The sequence below is a fragment of the Pistacia vera genome, unplaced genomic scaffold, assembly GCF_008641045.1.
Source record: "Pistacia vera cultivar Batoury unplaced genomic scaffold, PisVer_v2 Contig34, whole genome shotgun sequence".
Classification (NCBI taxonomy): domain Eukaryota; kingdom Viridiplantae; phylum Streptophyta; class Magnoliopsida; order Sapindales; family Anacardiaceae; genus Pistacia; species Pistacia vera.
The window spans coordinates 451,285-466,605 of NW_022196157.1; the positions used below are offsets into that span (position 1 = coordinate 451,285).

General features: G+C 38.5%; 2 protein-coding genes across 5 annotated transcripts; one reads left to right on the top strand and one right to left on the bottom strand.

Annotated features, from left to right (window-relative positions):
- Positions 1 to 3,677: 3,677 nt before the first annotated feature.
- On the top strand, positions 3,678 to 7,465 carry LOC116138284 (50S ribosomal protein L22, chloroplastic-like). Of its 2 annotated transcripts, none has more exons than XM_031423994.1 (7): positions 3,678 to 3,744; positions 4,471 to 4,648; positions 4,818 to 4,900; positions 5,759 to 5,920; positions 6,238 to 6,348; positions 6,840 to 6,906; positions 6,981 to 7,465. In XM_031423994.1, the coding sequence occupies exons 2-7, from the start codon at positions 4,525 to 4,527 to the stop codon at positions 7,256 to 7,258; spliced, it is 825 nt and encodes a 274-aa protein (XP_031279854.1). In that variant the 5' UTR covers positions 3,678 to 3,744; positions 4,471 to 4,524; the 3' UTR covers positions 7,259 to 7,465. The 2 variants fall into 2 exon arrangements, with proteins under 2 accessions (XP_031279854.1, XP_031279855.1); XM_031423995.1 differs by having other exon boundaries at positions 3,685 to 3,744; positions 4,523 to 4,648.
- A 168-nt stretch (positions 7,466 to 7,633) lies between these two features.
- Positions 7,634 to 9,517, bottom strand: LOC116138285 (dihydroneopterin aldolase 1-like). Of its 3 annotated transcripts, none has more exons than XM_031423997.1 (3): positions 9,387 to 9,517; positions 8,712 to 8,916; positions 7,634 to 8,014 (listed from the first exon to the last, which is right to left on the bottom strand). In XM_031423997.1, exons 2-3 carry the CDS (start codon positions 8,906 to 8,908, stop codon positions 7,807 to 7,809), a joined length of 405 nt encoding a protein of 134 aa, XP_031279857.1. In that variant the 5' UTR covers positions 8,909 to 8,916; positions 9,387 to 9,517; the 3' UTR covers positions 7,634 to 7,806. The 3 variants fall into 3 exon arrangements, with proteins under 3 accessions (XP_031279857.1, XP_031279859.1, XP_031279858.1); XM_031423999.1 differs by having other exon boundaries at positions 8,712 to 8,910; positions 9,387 to 9,492; XM_031423998.1 differs by lacking the exon at positions 9,387 to 9,517 and having other exon boundaries at positions 8,712 to 9,316.
- Positions 9,518 to 15,321: the final 5,804 nt, after the last annotated feature.

The following is a 15,321-nucleotide window of genomic DNA, read 5'->3' on the forward strand; positions in this document are numbered from 1 at the left end:
GAACCAAACCGACGGTTCCGATTCCTAGGTACCTGGAACCAAAATCTGTAATAACGGTTCCGGTTTCAGTTCTGGGTACCCTGTAAAAATTACATGACCCCTCAAAAGTTTTTAAAATGGCAAAAAAACCCTTAAAACTTACAAATACCCCCTACCTGGCACTGTTACAAAAATAAAATTACAAATTATAAATTCAAAATTACAAACTCCATTACTTTGTAAAGGTAGATTCTCAAAAGGCAAACCAACTTACTTTAAATGTTATCAATAATAATATAAATGTATTCCACTTACTTTTTCTACAAAAGTTTTTATTAACCCCCCTAATCTTTAATTTTATTTTATTATAGTCTTGGTTCCTGGTTCCTAGTTCCTGGTTCTGGTTCTGGTTCCTAACTATAGGAATCAAACCGGAACCGAAACCTACCCATTACGACTGTTTGGTAGGAACCGACCAGAACCAGAACCGGAACCAAACCCAGGGTACCCGCCGGTTCGGGTCCACCATTCTTTTGAACACCTCTAAATAGAATAGAAAGAAGTAAGGGTGTCTTTCATAGTTTCAAAACGATAAGGGGTACTTAATATTTTCAGTAATTCAGGTTAATAAGTGCCAAAATCTTCTACATGTGGTAAATGGTGGACTAATAAGATTATAAGATGTTGCCACGTTTCTTAAGCCACTGTACTAACATAAACGTGGCGATGATCTGTTAATTTGTGACATATGTGTTTGTTTTGGCAGCGTGCAATTGTTTGAAGTGGGCGGCTCAAGTTCTACATAAACACCTCCTCGACTCCCCCTCTGTACAATGTATCCAATTCAAAGAGTGGTGTAAGGAGAAAGAAACATTGCAGCCTCTAAGTTTTTGTTCTATTCTGTGTCATCCCTCATATCTGCAAAATCAGCTCGAGTTCTGTTAAGGTTGTTATTTCTATATGTATTGATACATTGACAATGTATTTAAGATTATAAGATTATAACTTGTTGATGCCTGATTTTGACCACCAATTAAATGCACGTGTGAAATGCTGAGTGCGCCCAGAAGACACACGTGGATGTGGAGTGAGAGTAAAGCAATAAAGAACAGCGTTTAAAGTGGTTCGGATGCTAAGAAGTAAATCCTACGTCCATTGATTTTGTATAATGATATTGGTCAGGTCCATTCAACGACTGACTTACAAATGATTATACAAGAGTTAGAATGCTATTTTTCTTTGAGAGAGTAGTTAATCCCTTAAATGAGAGAGGAGCTCTCATTTTATAGTGGGATGGATTAAGGTTATCATTACTAAATCTATGAGTTGTGGGATTATCCGTGTAAATCCTTCTTATGTCCCATTGCCCACCTTATAGAGCGATTTACGCGATTTGGTACAGTGATTAGACACGTGGAATCACTCTAGCTCTTAGCTGATCTGACGTGCACCATTGCCCTGACAAGAGCACGCCGCCCCTATCATTGTGTGACGTCTACCTCTGATTGGCTGCGGACATACCTAACTCTGACTTTTTATGCTGATTGGGTCTTGCGTCAACCCTACTTTTTCAGGCATAATGAAGTCCCCTAGTTTTTTTTAAGGTTTTGGGATCAAACCATGTTTTCAAATAAATATAACAAACGCATATACGATTTCTTATTTTCAAAATAAGGTTTTCAGGCAAATATATAGAATTTATTTTCATTTTTTTAAAATAGGCATCATCTAAATCAATTATTTTAAAATATTCTCATAAATGAAAAAGCACACACCCGTGAAGAGTTTGGTATTATTTGCTCTCTAATGAAGTTGAACCGATTAATTAGTTGGTAAATTATTGATTAGTAGGTAAATTAATTAGTTGATTTGTTTGGTTACCAACTAATTAATCATATGATTATTCTAATAAAATTAAATCTGGTAATATAATTGGTTAATTATATATGCATTAATAATTTTAAGGAGACTTTAAATTAGACAGTAATATTAATTATTTAAATAGATAAAAATAACAAAAACTTTATAAGTATTATAATAGATAAAAATAACAAAAACTTTATAAGTATTATAATTATCTCAACTGATAATTTTGTTAGTCTAATACTGTCTCTGTTTTATTATAACTTTTAATAAATTGAAATGTTTGTTTTTCGGTTTGAAAACAAATAAATTAATATTTATTATTTTGGTTGAGCAGCAGATGTTAAATTACAAACGGGGCCCTGAACATGTTGATGACAAAAAGTGGGCAGCCATCCACATCCTTTCCTAAAGTAATTTCCAAATCTTCAGAATGTGGGCCTTAATGCCCACCCCATAAGTGTAAATATAAAATTTAATGTTAGCCCATACTTTTCTGAAACTGTCACTTATACCCTGTTATAACAATTACATTCATAAAAAATTCCTAAAATGTAAAATCCCAAACTCGAACATTAAATTTTTGAGGGTTATCTTAACTTGTGCTTCTAGGTAGGGATGTGAAAAAGAAACAGCTGAAACCGGAACAAGCAAGTACTTGGGATTTCGGTTCCGGTTCCTAGTCGAAACTGACCCTCACAAGGTACGTTCCGATTCTAGAAATCAGGAATCAGTTAGTTTCTATTTTGGTTCCACCCTGTAGGAATCGAAAACCAAAACCGATCGGGTGGGTAGGAATCAGGACTAAATTATAATTTTTGTAACTATTGGCCATGTATAGTAACTTTTAGAGGGTTTATTTGTCATTTTATAAATATAGAGGGGTAATTAAATTAACACGGGTACCCAGAATTAAAACCAATGTTTCAGGTTCCGATTTCGGTTCCAAATTCAAGGAACCAGCCAGATTCGTTTCCTTTGAATTTGAGCGGGTACCTGGACCTGCCCAACCTTACTTCTAGGCATAGGTTAAAACCATTGAAAAACAAAGAAAATTTGATAATATTAATGCATTGGCGACAAGCTTTTTTTTTTTAAAATAAAAAATAAAATGCATTGAAAAAATCGAACCTTTATTTTGTAGTGACCTTAACGTGCGCTGAAAAACCCAATGTCCAAAATTTTCTAAAATTTTAACATATTCAAAACTTCAAAATTATATCGGTAACAAATTTGACAATCGACATGATAAGTTCAAACAGAAGAGAGTTGTGGTTTTGTCGGGAGTATGTGTAAGGCTCTCTTCAAAAGTGGGCTTTGTACTGAATTTGGGCCTTTAAGAAAGTTGTAGCCCATGATTCATCTCCTAGGAGTTGGGCCTCTTCATTAAGCTTCTTATAAATTCGATAGGCTAAATCGGACAAGATGCTTCAAAAGAAAATGAATTGGAAGGAAAATTATTTAGGGAATATTTGTTTTTGATTCAAAAATAACTTCTAAAAATAATATTCAAAATTTATTTTTATTATATCTCAATATTTTTAATATTTGAAATAAGGTCCAAAAACTATTTTCAAAGTTATAAACACAACAAAATAATTTTTTCCTCAATTTGATTTTACACTATACCCTTCAAAATTATATTCGCAAACTATTCCTTAAATATTTTTAAATTCATGTTTTTTATTTAAAAAAAATTATATTTAAAAGCATAAAGCCATAAACCCTACTTGGTTTGGGCCTGTAAACCCAAATCGAAGCCCAAGTTTAAAAAATCCAGGCCCATGATCTCAATAACCCATTCATTTTTTTCTCCTTTCTCTTTCGTTCAACATCGCGCACACTCTGCTCTCATACTTCTCAGTCACAGTCGACTCCGTCGCCTCCGTCACCTCTCTAACGGTAAAATACTTCTCTTTGCTCTTCCATTTGTTCTCTGCTCAGGTTTCATTCAATTCATTGAATTCGATTTAGGTTTAGTTTATTCATTTATTTTTATTGCTTATACAATGTTGTATTGTTGTAAATGCGATGTTGTTCAAAGTTCTCTTCCACCGCGTGAATTTTTTTTTTAAGGTTATTTCAAGAAGGATGAAGCTATTTGTACCCTAGAAACACTGTTTTACACTTTGTTTTTGTTACTAAGTATACTCGGTATTGAATTTAAAAATGTCTGTTTTAATTAATTCTCTAGAATTTTTTTTTTTTAATATTTTTTGTTCAAGTAACTATTGGTTTAATTGTTTTGTATCCAAAGTACTAAGATATGTGGAGTAAAAATCTAAATTTTTAACTAAATAAAGATTTGTGCACTTAGAAAATGGGTGGGTGCATTTTATTGATACAAATAACCCATAAAAGTTCGAGAAATTTATGAAATTTTCCGTTTCTTTTGCTATTGTTGGAGGAATTTTTGATAATAAGTGTACAATTTTGAGGGGATGTTTATATAATTATTATTTTTATTTTTGTTTTGGTATATTCGTTCAAAGCTGCTTGCATAACTTATGTTATTGTAATTTTAGTCTCCTGCGTGAGTGTTTACAGCTTGTAAAATTTTAATATGCTGTCTTGTGTGTTTTTTGTTTCTTGAGTTTTCAATGTAATTGTGTTACTATAATTTTTCAGATTATTTAATACATTTCCCCGTGGATATTCTTTGTTAAATTTGCTTTCAAAGTCATGGTGGGGTGGCCGAGACATTTGCAGTTTGCGCTTCATCAAGTTGGAAAAAGGGTGGCACATAATTTCAATGTATCTACCAACTTTTCTTGTCTGTCTCGTGTGGATTCCCCTCTTTTGTCAGGTTAGTCTATTGCAATCTCTTTCTATGGGAGCATATTATGAACTCTTCCTCTTGACTGAATAAGAATCTAAGGTTAAATTTATAGGTAAAGTAAATGGCTAGTTGATAGGGAAATATGGAATACCAAATTTAAAATCCCTTTGTCATCATTCTCCTTGAACTTTTGCAGGTCAGTTACCTCATGCACAGAGGCTCTGGAAATCACCTTCTTCAAACTTCTCAAGGCCTTTATATCAGTATTTGCAACAATTGGTAATACTTGCATGTCCTTTTACATTTTGTGTGATTCTTTTTATGAAATTGAAGCAATTTTAGAAATTGCTTGATTGATCCTATGTGTCAAATATAATAAATAGAAGCAAAGTGCCAGTTTAGCTATGACACACGTTGAGACCTGACATGTTTTGCAAATTTTCTGTTAACTGTCCATGATTCTTAGGTAGATCTGATAACATTTTACAGCAGGCTAGCATGGATTTCTCGTATAGGGGCTACTTTCTGAATTAATATTGGGAAACATTGTGTGTTAAGAAAATTTAATGAGATAGGTGTTGCTGTCAAAAATTGTTCAGCTTGCTTGATGTTCACAGATGTTGTTCTTCATGCATGCGTGGCCAGCACCCCCCTTTCTTGTAGACAAGCACTCCTTTTGTACTGCTCTAAGGTCATGTACAGTTGGAAACTCTTTCTAATTATCTGCTTTTTAAGTTGAAGCAGAGGATGATACACCAAGCAAAAGCTGACACCTTTTCAAATAATTTTCAAGATGAACATTTATCTGCTGGAAGCATTATATAAAGATTTTGAGTTTGATTTGTTCAACCCTTCACATTCGTAAACTATGGGAATTTTGTACTATGTAGTTTAGCTGGTTTGGGTCTCTTGGGGCTATACAAAGGTCTTTGGAACAGGTTTGGTTTAAATTTGTTAGTTTAATAAAAAGTATAAACTTTAAAAGAATAAAGCAAACGACAGGAATTTGTTCGGATGATGGGGGTTTTTACTTCAGTGCTCAAGATGCAAAATGTGACATTTTATTTTTATCTTATTTCGGGTTTTACTGTTATAATTTGTTGTATCTTATCATCATTATTGTTTTTACTCGAATAGGATATTTCCAGCTCAAGGCAGTTACTAGCAGAGTCATCAAATGAAACACCTATTTCATCTCCATTGACTCCTGTGTTGGCAATAGATAGTGGAAAAACTGATGAGCAAAAGGTGGTTGTTAAACCCTCAAAAGTTCAAGCAGTTCTAAAGGGCATAAAACAGGTACTACTATAGAAAATTTTACAGGAACATTTATTTTCATTGTTTTGTTTGTGAAGTGTGGATCTTATTCCTGCTGTTCTTGCATCCAAGTAGTTCTAGGCTTCAAAATTTCGTTGTGTATTAGACTTCAAATTTAAACTGCTTCAGAAAACATGAGTTGCACATGGTTTGTGTAAACACAAGATATACATTGGTAGATCTCTAGTACAGACATTATGCTATTTCAGGCTTAATTCTGCTGTGTTATGTAAACATGTAATATTTGCTTGGTCTTTTTCTGCGTCATTTGACTAGCTTTAGTTCACTTGCTCTTTCAGAGTCCTAAAAAGGTCAACTTGGTTGCTGAATTCATACGTGGCATGCGTGTGGAAGATGCATTGTTGCAGCTACAAGTGACCATAAAGCGAGCAGCAAAAACTGTCTATCAGGTGATCCAGCCATATGACTCCTGTAGGTTTCATCAAGTAGGAAGACTTAAAATTTTAATGATACAGTAGGGTGGGGTCAACAGAGTAACTTCTCAGTTAATTAAAAGTGTGTGACAATTTTTTTCTTTTTTTTTGAATCTAGCCTTCTTTAAATAGTTCCTACATTTTGAAATAAAGGAAACAATAAAATAAATAAATAAATAAAGGGAAGTTATAATCAGGAAGCAGCTAAGGTGAAGAAAGTTATGCACTTTGGGAAACAAGATTTGGACTGTATTTGTAATTTTTAAAATTTCATTATGTAAAGAATTTTCAAAATGGTTGTGCGGCTTGTGCATTTTGTTTACTATTCCTGCCTGTGAACTGAAGACAACTCATAACATTAGTGCATAAAGGTGTTTCCAGAGGTTTGAAGACGAGAATGATTGTGTTTCCTAAGAATTGGGAATGTCAATTTTAGCATTCATGTGATTAATATTTGTATTCTGTAGGTTATTCACTCTGCCCGAGCAAACGCCACTCATAATCATGGGTTGGATCCTGATCGTCTACTTGTTGGTAAGTAATCGCAAGTGAATTTTCTTGTATATTTGTTTTCACTCTGCTAATTCTGTATATCTAATTCTTTACAGCTGAGGCATTTGTTGGGAAGGGATTTTTTAAGAAAAGAATTTCATACCATGCAAAGGGAAAATGTGGACTTAAAGTAAGACCGGAATGCCGTTTGACAGTGGTCGTGAGGGAGATGACCCCAGAAGAGGAGGCGCAAATAGCCCGGTTGAGAGTACACAATTTCCGCAAGAAGACTAAGAGGGAAAAGCGGCTTGTACCTCATACACTTATTGAGTCAACTCCAGTTTGGAACCGCAAAGGCAAAACCCGTCGTCATGAAGCAAATGTGGCTGCGTAACTCTAATTTCTTCATGTTTTTGCCTTTTTTTAGAAGGTTTTAGTAGTTTGTGAGACCTAGATCTGCATTATAGCAGGAATTATCTTGTAGAATTTTGCCACCAAATGTCCAAAGACAGAATGGAAATAGAACAAAAAAGCAAAATAACTTGCTCAGTTTTGGTTAATGCAAATATGTAGCTTCAACGGCTGCAGGTGGTTTTGAATACTCAAATGTAGAATTTCATGGGAACATATTTCCAGTTTAATTCTCTAGTAAAATGAAATAATATTTTGTAACGGACATGTTAATTTTGTTTTTCTCTTTAATTCTCAGCCTAATTCTACTGGAAAAAGTATAAAGAATAATCCAAATTTCATCACTTTGACATTCAAATTTCAAAATAAAACCCGAAATGGTAATTAATTAACGTTAACATCAATTCAACAATAACAAAACTGAACATTGAATCATCACCGCCTGAGGTTTTCAGAAGTTTGGGGAAGAAAAAATAAGACTGCAAGAAAATACGAGACGAATGCCAGATGTTACAAGAAAATTCCAAGTACTTAGCAGTTTGGTCCATCGATATTTCTGTATCTGAGGATCTCAACCCCCAAGTAGTCAAGAGGGCCATGAACAGCAACATGAGGCTTCCCAACCTTCACTCTTACGGCAGAAATTTGAGAGTGTTTTGTCAGAGTGTTCGAAGCAATGAGTTGAGCCACTGACTCAAGAAGATTCTGAGGTTGTCCTTCAACAACTTCCTTAACTATGCTGTTAGTCACCAGTTCACACCATCAGAAGGAATTCATGTCAAAGAAGGCATACACTTACTAATCCACAACTATCAAAAGAGAAACATATCAAAGAATAGGATCCCATTAAAATTCAATTTAGGTATTTGGTAAAATGTTTCAAAAACCCCCTTTTGGAAAAATCAGAAGTAGAGGAATATATGTATATACAAAATGGAGAACGATCCATGGCATAAATTTTGAGTCGTTAGATCAGTGCAAATTGGTTGATTGAGATCAATCTATCATGCATATTGCATAATGAGCAACATAATTTAGAAGGAATCTTAACTATTCAAAATACATTGATAATAAAAATGGCACCACTGATCCTTACACAAGCAGAATTTACCAAATTCATATAAACTATTTCGGAAACTCAAAAGCACTTCCAATAGCAAAATTTATCAATCACTCAACTTCTTTTCTTCACCACAACAACTAATATTACTTCTTTCTAATGTTAACAATCATTCAAACTGGTCCTAAGACTATCCAAGGTCTGTTCACATTCACCGTAAAAACAGAACGAGCAAGTTTCAATGGGCCACAAACACAACAATTAAAATGTTAACAATCAAATGCAAATATTTAGAGAAACATCAGCACCATCATCATCATCATAATATAACCAATTGCAAGAATTATAGATGAGGGTATCAATAACTTTGACTTACCGATAAATGTCCGTATAACTAACAGTATCGGACAAGGAATCAGTTTTACCAGCCATCCGAAGATCCATCCAAGCATCTACATCGATCAAAAACTTCTGACCGAGTTTTCTTTCTTCGGGCTTCACTCCGTGAAAGCCATGAAACTTCAACCCCCTCAATACGAGTTTGTCACCTCTCAATAACTCAACTTGTTCCATAACTGCTCCTAATCAATATCATAATATCACAATTAACTATGGACTCAACACATAGTACTTTAATTTCCCATTGGCATCTCATCAAAAACTTGAGTGCATAAACAAAGTACTAAAATTTCACACAATAAAATGGACATTAACATGATATATCTAATTTGGAGAATTAAACGAAAAGAAATACTGAAATTGAAACCCAATAAACCAGTAGTTTAAGATCTGATAGGCACTTCACCCAACACTTGGGGGCATAAACAAAGTACTCTAATTTTACACTCAAAGAAACTGTAAATACAAATGAAACAGAGTAATCTTGGAGAATTAAAGCAAAAGAAAACGCTAAAATTGAACAAAAACACAACCCACAAACCATAAGTTATGTTAAAGACAAATAATAGAATAACCCAGAAAAATATTGAAGTTAAAACTTGAGAAGAAAAAAAAAACCAAACTTTTAGATTGTATAGAACAAAATAAATACCTTATAATGAAGATACAGAGATGTTTTGGCGCTAATGAGAGCTTTATTGGGCTAATAGAGGGGAATGAGACTTCAGACTTATCGAGTAATACACCCACCAAGATCCCTATCGTCCCAACAGGCCACCAAAGAGTCCCTAGTCTTTGCATACTTTTGTTAATTTGTTAATAGAATAGAAAGAAGATAAGGGTGTCTTTCATAGTTTCAAAACGATAAGGGGTACTTTATATTTTCATTAAGTTTAGGGTTATTAAGTGCCAAAATCTTCTACATGTGGTAAATGGTGGACTAATAAGATTATCAGATGTTGCCACGTTTCTTAAGCCACTGTACTAACATAAACGTGGCGATGATCTGTTAATTGTGACACGTGTGTTTGTTTTGGCAGCGTGCAATTGGTTGAAGTGGGCGGCTCAAGTTCTACATAAACACCTCCCCGGCTCCCCCTCTGTACAATGTATCCAATTCAAAGAGTGGTGTAAGGAGAAAGAAATGACCTTGCAGTCCTCTAAGTTTTTGTTTTATTTTGTGTGATCCCTCATATTTGCAGAAATCAACTCAGGTTCTGTTAAGGTTGTTATTTCTATATGTGAATTGGATACAATTGAACATGTTATTTAAGATTATAAGATTATAACTTGTTGATGCATGATTTTGACACCAACCAAACGCACGTGTGAAATGCTGAGTGGGCTCAGAAGACACACGTGGATGTGAGAGTGAGAGTAAATGCAACAAAGAGCAGCGTTTAAAGTGGTTCGGATGCTAAGGAAGCAAATCCTACGTCCATTGATTTTGTATTAATGATAGTGGTCAGGTCGCATTCAACGGACTGACTTACAAATGATTATACAATAGTGAGAATGCTATTTTTTCTTTAGAGAGAGTAGCTAATCCCTTAAATGAGAGAGGAGCTCTCAATTTATAGTAGGATGAATTAAGGTTATCATTACTAAATCTGTGAGTTGGTGGGATTATCCGTGTAAATCCTTCCTTATGTCTCATTGCCCACCTTATAGAGTGATTTACGCGATTTGGTGTAGTGATTAGACACGTGGAATCACTCTAGCTCCTGGCTAATCTGACGTGCACCCATTGCCTTGACAGGAGCATGCCGCCCCTGTCATTGTGTGACGTGGCTGCCTTTGACTAGCTACGGACATACCTAAACTCTGACTTTTTATGCTGACTGGGTCTTGCGTCAACCCTACTTTTTCAGGCATAACAGAAGTCCCATAGTTTTTAAGGTTTGGGGATCAAACGTTGGAAACTATAATTCATGCCGTGACAAGACGCCTTTGAGGAAACTTTAGTGATTCCGACCTGTTTGAAAAGAGGTCGAGACTGCGCTTCTGTGTGCGCGACCTGATCTTGGACCATACTAGTGCTTTGATTTCGATCTTTCGAAGTTCACGACCTGACTATACTTGGAATTCCTCGGACAAGGGATTGGGCTATTTTGGAACTTAATACTCGTCGAGAGTCACGTCGCCTCGCGACCAATGGGGTAGAATTGAGGAGTCACGTTGCTTCGTGACTGGTCAGATGAAGAGTGTTCTACGTAACAATCTCTTCAGGCTTTACCCGTTGCATTTTCGCAATGGATACATTTAATGAAACGCCTTCTGCTCTGACAGACGTGTCCTGTGCGCAATTAATGTTAGCCATGCGCATTAAATGCATGACATGCCAAAACGATATCCCTTATCAGAGCATTAAATGCAGATTAGGGTGCATTTAATGTGGCAGAAGAATCATGTTGTCGCTTGGGTTTTTCAACGGAGAAGGACGACGATTTGGTTTTCTTGGAGCGTGACAGTCACCCTTTCCTGTGGATCTGCGACATGTGGTCACGATCAACGGTGAGGTACATTTTTCCGCCCAAACGTCGTTTGATTTCAAGAAAAACAAGCGCCAGTTCTTTTGCTATAAAACCTAGGTTCGTTTCAGGTAATGTCGCCACACTCATTTGTTCAGAGAGAGCAAGAGACTTTTGCAAACTTGGATTCTTTGCCTTCCAAACCAGCGCGTACTTGATATTCGAAGCAAAAGGATCCATCTTCATATTCTGAGAGGCAAGAATTGTTTTCTGTTTTTATTTCTTACTCCTAGTAGTTGATAAATGATACGTCTTCCGATAGTTGATCGAAGATGAAATGTTCTTGCTGGGTTCGAGCCATGAATGGCAGCTCGAAATATTCTGTTAGGGTTTTTCTAGGATTTAGGAAGGGAAGTGTTTGCTTTCCTCCACGTCATCGTATGAAATAATGTACGAGGGCTAAAAAGATTCCCTGCTTGTCGCTTTTGCAGACTACAGTAGAATAGACCCCTCAATGACCAGGTCCAAGGAAGAGACCAGTTCGTCTACGCAGGATGTTCCTGCGAGTCCCACCCAAGAGATCTTCTTAGTACTTACTGAGGATGAGCTCGAAAAAGTGATAGACCAATATGGTATCCGCATGGATGTCTTCCGTGATAGGACACGCACAGCTTGGCATCCACCACATGGGTTGGCCGTGATCTCTAAGGAAATCTTCAAGGGTGGGGGGTTGATCCCTTTCCACCCTTTTGTCAGGTCGATCCTGGATCATTTCAAGATCGCACCGATGCAACTCACGCCGAACGTGTACATGATTGAGGTTGCCATGTACATCGTGTGTCGCGAGAATGGGTTGGGTGAGCTAACCGCAGTAGAACTCGGTTGCTCGTACATCCTAAAAAAGAGCAAGGACAATGATTCCTACTACTTGTCCAGGCGACCTACTATAGAGGAGGGGATACACAGTTACCCTAGCAATGCGGGGGCCTACGAGACGAAGTTTTTCTTCTTTCGTTACGACGGCCTCTACCGTTTCTAAGACCCGAGTAGGTTCTTTTCCCTTAACGAACTCATTGACTTTGTTTTTCTTACTAAAGAACTGTTTATTTTTCTGGTAGTTAACAAAATGACCAATTTGGATCTGCTCGCGGATCTGGACAGAATTGTAGCCTTTGGTTTCTTGCCCGAAGCGAGTCGCGACATAAAGCTGCTCGTGACAACCGCGAATCTGCAGAGATACAACTTTTTCAATGTAGACGCGACCTTAGAGTCCCCATCGAGTAAGTTATGCTAATTGGGTCCTTTTTGATTGCACAGTGAACTATTTTTACTAATGACGTTCATACGCAGCAACCATGCCTCCGAAGGTGCCAAGGTCGCCACAACGAAGACAATTTACCTTCCCTCGAGCGAGGACCACTAGGACGATCGAAGCTGCTTCCAGTGGTCTCCCGGCCGAAGGGCAACACTGGGGGCTTCGGCACGTCCTGTTGAGACTTTTCAACCTTTGGCGGGTGCCTTGGACCAACCTACGGGTACTTCCTAGTCTTCAGCTGTTCGCCCAAAGCAAAAGACAATGGCCCAGTGATCAAGGAAGAGGCGACAAATTCGGGCCAAAGAGTCAGAGTCCGAACCGGATGATCTAGGCATTCAGCCTGGGAGGTCACAGCCAGGCATTCCCACTGCTTTGAGAGCATCTCGAGCAGGGCAAAGCAGGGTCGCAGGTACTAGAAAGAGGTCGGGTAAGGAACCGATGGGCGACGCCCCTACCGGGGGCATCGGTAAGGACACTCTAGTGCTAGACTCGATGGGACAATTGCCGGATCATTTATAGCCGACGGTCTTCGCCTTATTGGAGTGCGAACTCGTAGAAGTATTTGAACAGTTCGTGGGTTCCAACCATGTGGACCTGATGTCCACATCAATCTAGCATATAAGCAAGGTAAAACGAATTGTCCTCAACGAGGACTTTACCTTTTCGTTCTTAGTAGGAGACTAACATTCTTCTTGTTCGCAGGCTCTGCTTTCCATGCAACTATCCCCACAAAAGGTCTGGCTGGAATCTGCTGTAGGAGAGGTCGCGCTAAAGGAAGAGAATGCGAGGCTCAAGCGAGATTTGGAAGCCGTCGAAGCAGAAAATGAGCTATCCACTGAATCGGTGAACCAGTACCTGAGCGAAAGGAATGCGGCTTTTCGCACAGTGGATTTTCAAAGGACCGAGCTCGAGAAGCATAGGGAGGAGATAAAGGAACTCCAGAGGACTATAGCCAAGCTCTCTAGGGAGGCTAGCGAGAAAGACCAGGAGCTCAAAATGACCTTTCAGCAGGCCTTACGAGCAGAGCAGGAGAAGGAGGTCTCAGAAAAGCAAAGGCAGGCTCTCGAGGCTGAAATCCAAGCAAGTTAGGGAAGCGATCAGCAGGGCATAAGCTAATCGTTCCATTTCTGGATACCGCATCTCGACATCTAACAGACACTTGCTCGCTTAATACACTGGCCATTGGACCCTATCCTCTTCTCGAATTAAGGCACTGATCGCGAACTGAGAGACAGACAGATACAGGAGGAGGATCTCTTGCGAGAGAGGCTTGGACAGAAGAGGTGGCTTCCCGAGGTGTTCTTTAATACTCTGGAATGCCTGTTCGCACTCGGGAGTCCACTCAAACTTTTTATTGACCCTTAGAACATTGAAGAATGACAAGCAGCGATCTGTTGCCCTCGACATGAAGCGACTTAGTGCCGCTATTCACCTATGGAGGCTCATGACCTACTTTTTGTTGGTCAGGCTTTTCATATCGAGGAGAGTTTGGATTTTCTCGGGGTTGATCTCTATTCCCCGTTGGTTAACCATGTATCCTAGGAATTTTCCCGAGGATACTTCGAATGAGCACTTGAGGGGTTTAACTTCATTCTGTATTGTCGGAGGATGTCGAACATCTCAGCGAGATACGCTATGTGATCTGAAGCGACATGCGACTTGGCCAGCATGTCATCTACATAGACGTCCATTGATTTTTTGATCTGTTCGGAGAACATTTGGTTAACCAACCGCTGGTAAGTTGTGCTAGCGTTCTTGAGGCTGAAGGGCATAATTCTGTAGCAGTACAACCCTCGATCTGTAACAAAGGATGTATGCTCTTTTTTCGACGCATACATCAGAATTTGATTGTATCCTGAGTACGCGTCCATAAAACTCAGCAGCTCGTGCCCTGAGGTGGCATCCACGAGCTGGTCGATCCTAGGCAGAGGAAAGCTATCTTTTGGGCACGCCTTATTGAGGTCGGTGAAGTCGACACAGGTCCACCATTTGCTGTTGGGCTTTTTTACTAGAACCGAGTTGGTAACCCAGGTTGGATAGAGCGTTTCTCAGATGGATCCATTCCAAAGGAGGTTATCCACCTCAAGTTTTAAGGCAGCATATCGCTCCGGATCCATCGCTCTTCTCTTTTGGCGAACCGGCTTGGCTTCATTGTCGATCTTCAATGCATGGCAAATAATATCCGAGCTAATCCCGACCATATCTGCATGTGACCATGCGAACACATCAATATTCTCTTTGAGGAAGCTGGTTAGTTCGGCGGCGAGCTGGGCGTTCAGATTGCTCCTAATTCTTAATACTCTGCTCGGCTCGCTCTGGTCGATCGATACTTCAGACAGATCCTTAACTGGCCTACTGGAAAGGCATTCCTGAATACGAGGATACATATTATCCTTGGCTAGACCAGGTTGTGGTTCGATCCGGCTGATTGCCATTGCCTATCAGGGAATGCCGTGTGAGATGCCTTTCCTTTTGCACGAATTGCACTGTTTTCATGTAACAGTCGCGAGATGTGCGCTGAGATCCGCTGACTTCCCCTATCCCCGTCGGAGAGGGGAACTTCATCTTCAGATGGTATGTCGAAGTGACTGCCTTGAAGTTTCTCAGCAGAGGTCACCCTAGGATACCATTAAAAGCGGATGGGCAATCCACTACCAAGAATTCAGTTACCTTGGTCACTTCGTCAAAGTCAACCAGCGTGACTGGAAGCAAGATCGTTCCTTTGGGGATCAGGTGGTCCCCTGTAAAACCATATAGGGGATCAAGGCGGGCTTCAGGTCGGCCTCGTCCAAGTTCATTCT

Excerpts from the sequence above, each read along its gene's own strand:
- LOC116138285 (XM_031423997.1), bottom strand. The coding sequence starts at position 8,908 with ATGGAACAAGTTGAGTTATTGAGAGGTGACAAACTCGTATTGAGGGGG. Across the intron at positions 8,015-8,711 it reads AGTTATACGGACATTTATCG|CATAGTTAAGGAAGTTGTTG; the intron begins GTAAGTCAAAGT and ends GGTGACTAACAG.
- LOC116138284 (XM_031423994.1), top strand. The coding sequence starts at position 4,525 with ATGGTGGGGTGGCCGAGACATTTGCAGTTTGCGCTTCATCAAGTTGGA. Across the intron at positions 4,901-5,758 it reads ATCAGTATTTGCAACAATTG|GATATTTCCAGCTCAAGGCA; the intron begins GTAATACTTGCA and ends TTACTCGAATAG. Across the intron at positions 5,921-6,237 it reads TTCTAAAGGGCATAAAACAG|AGTCCTAAAAAGGTCAACTT; the intron begins GTACTACTATAG and ends TTGCTCTTTCAG.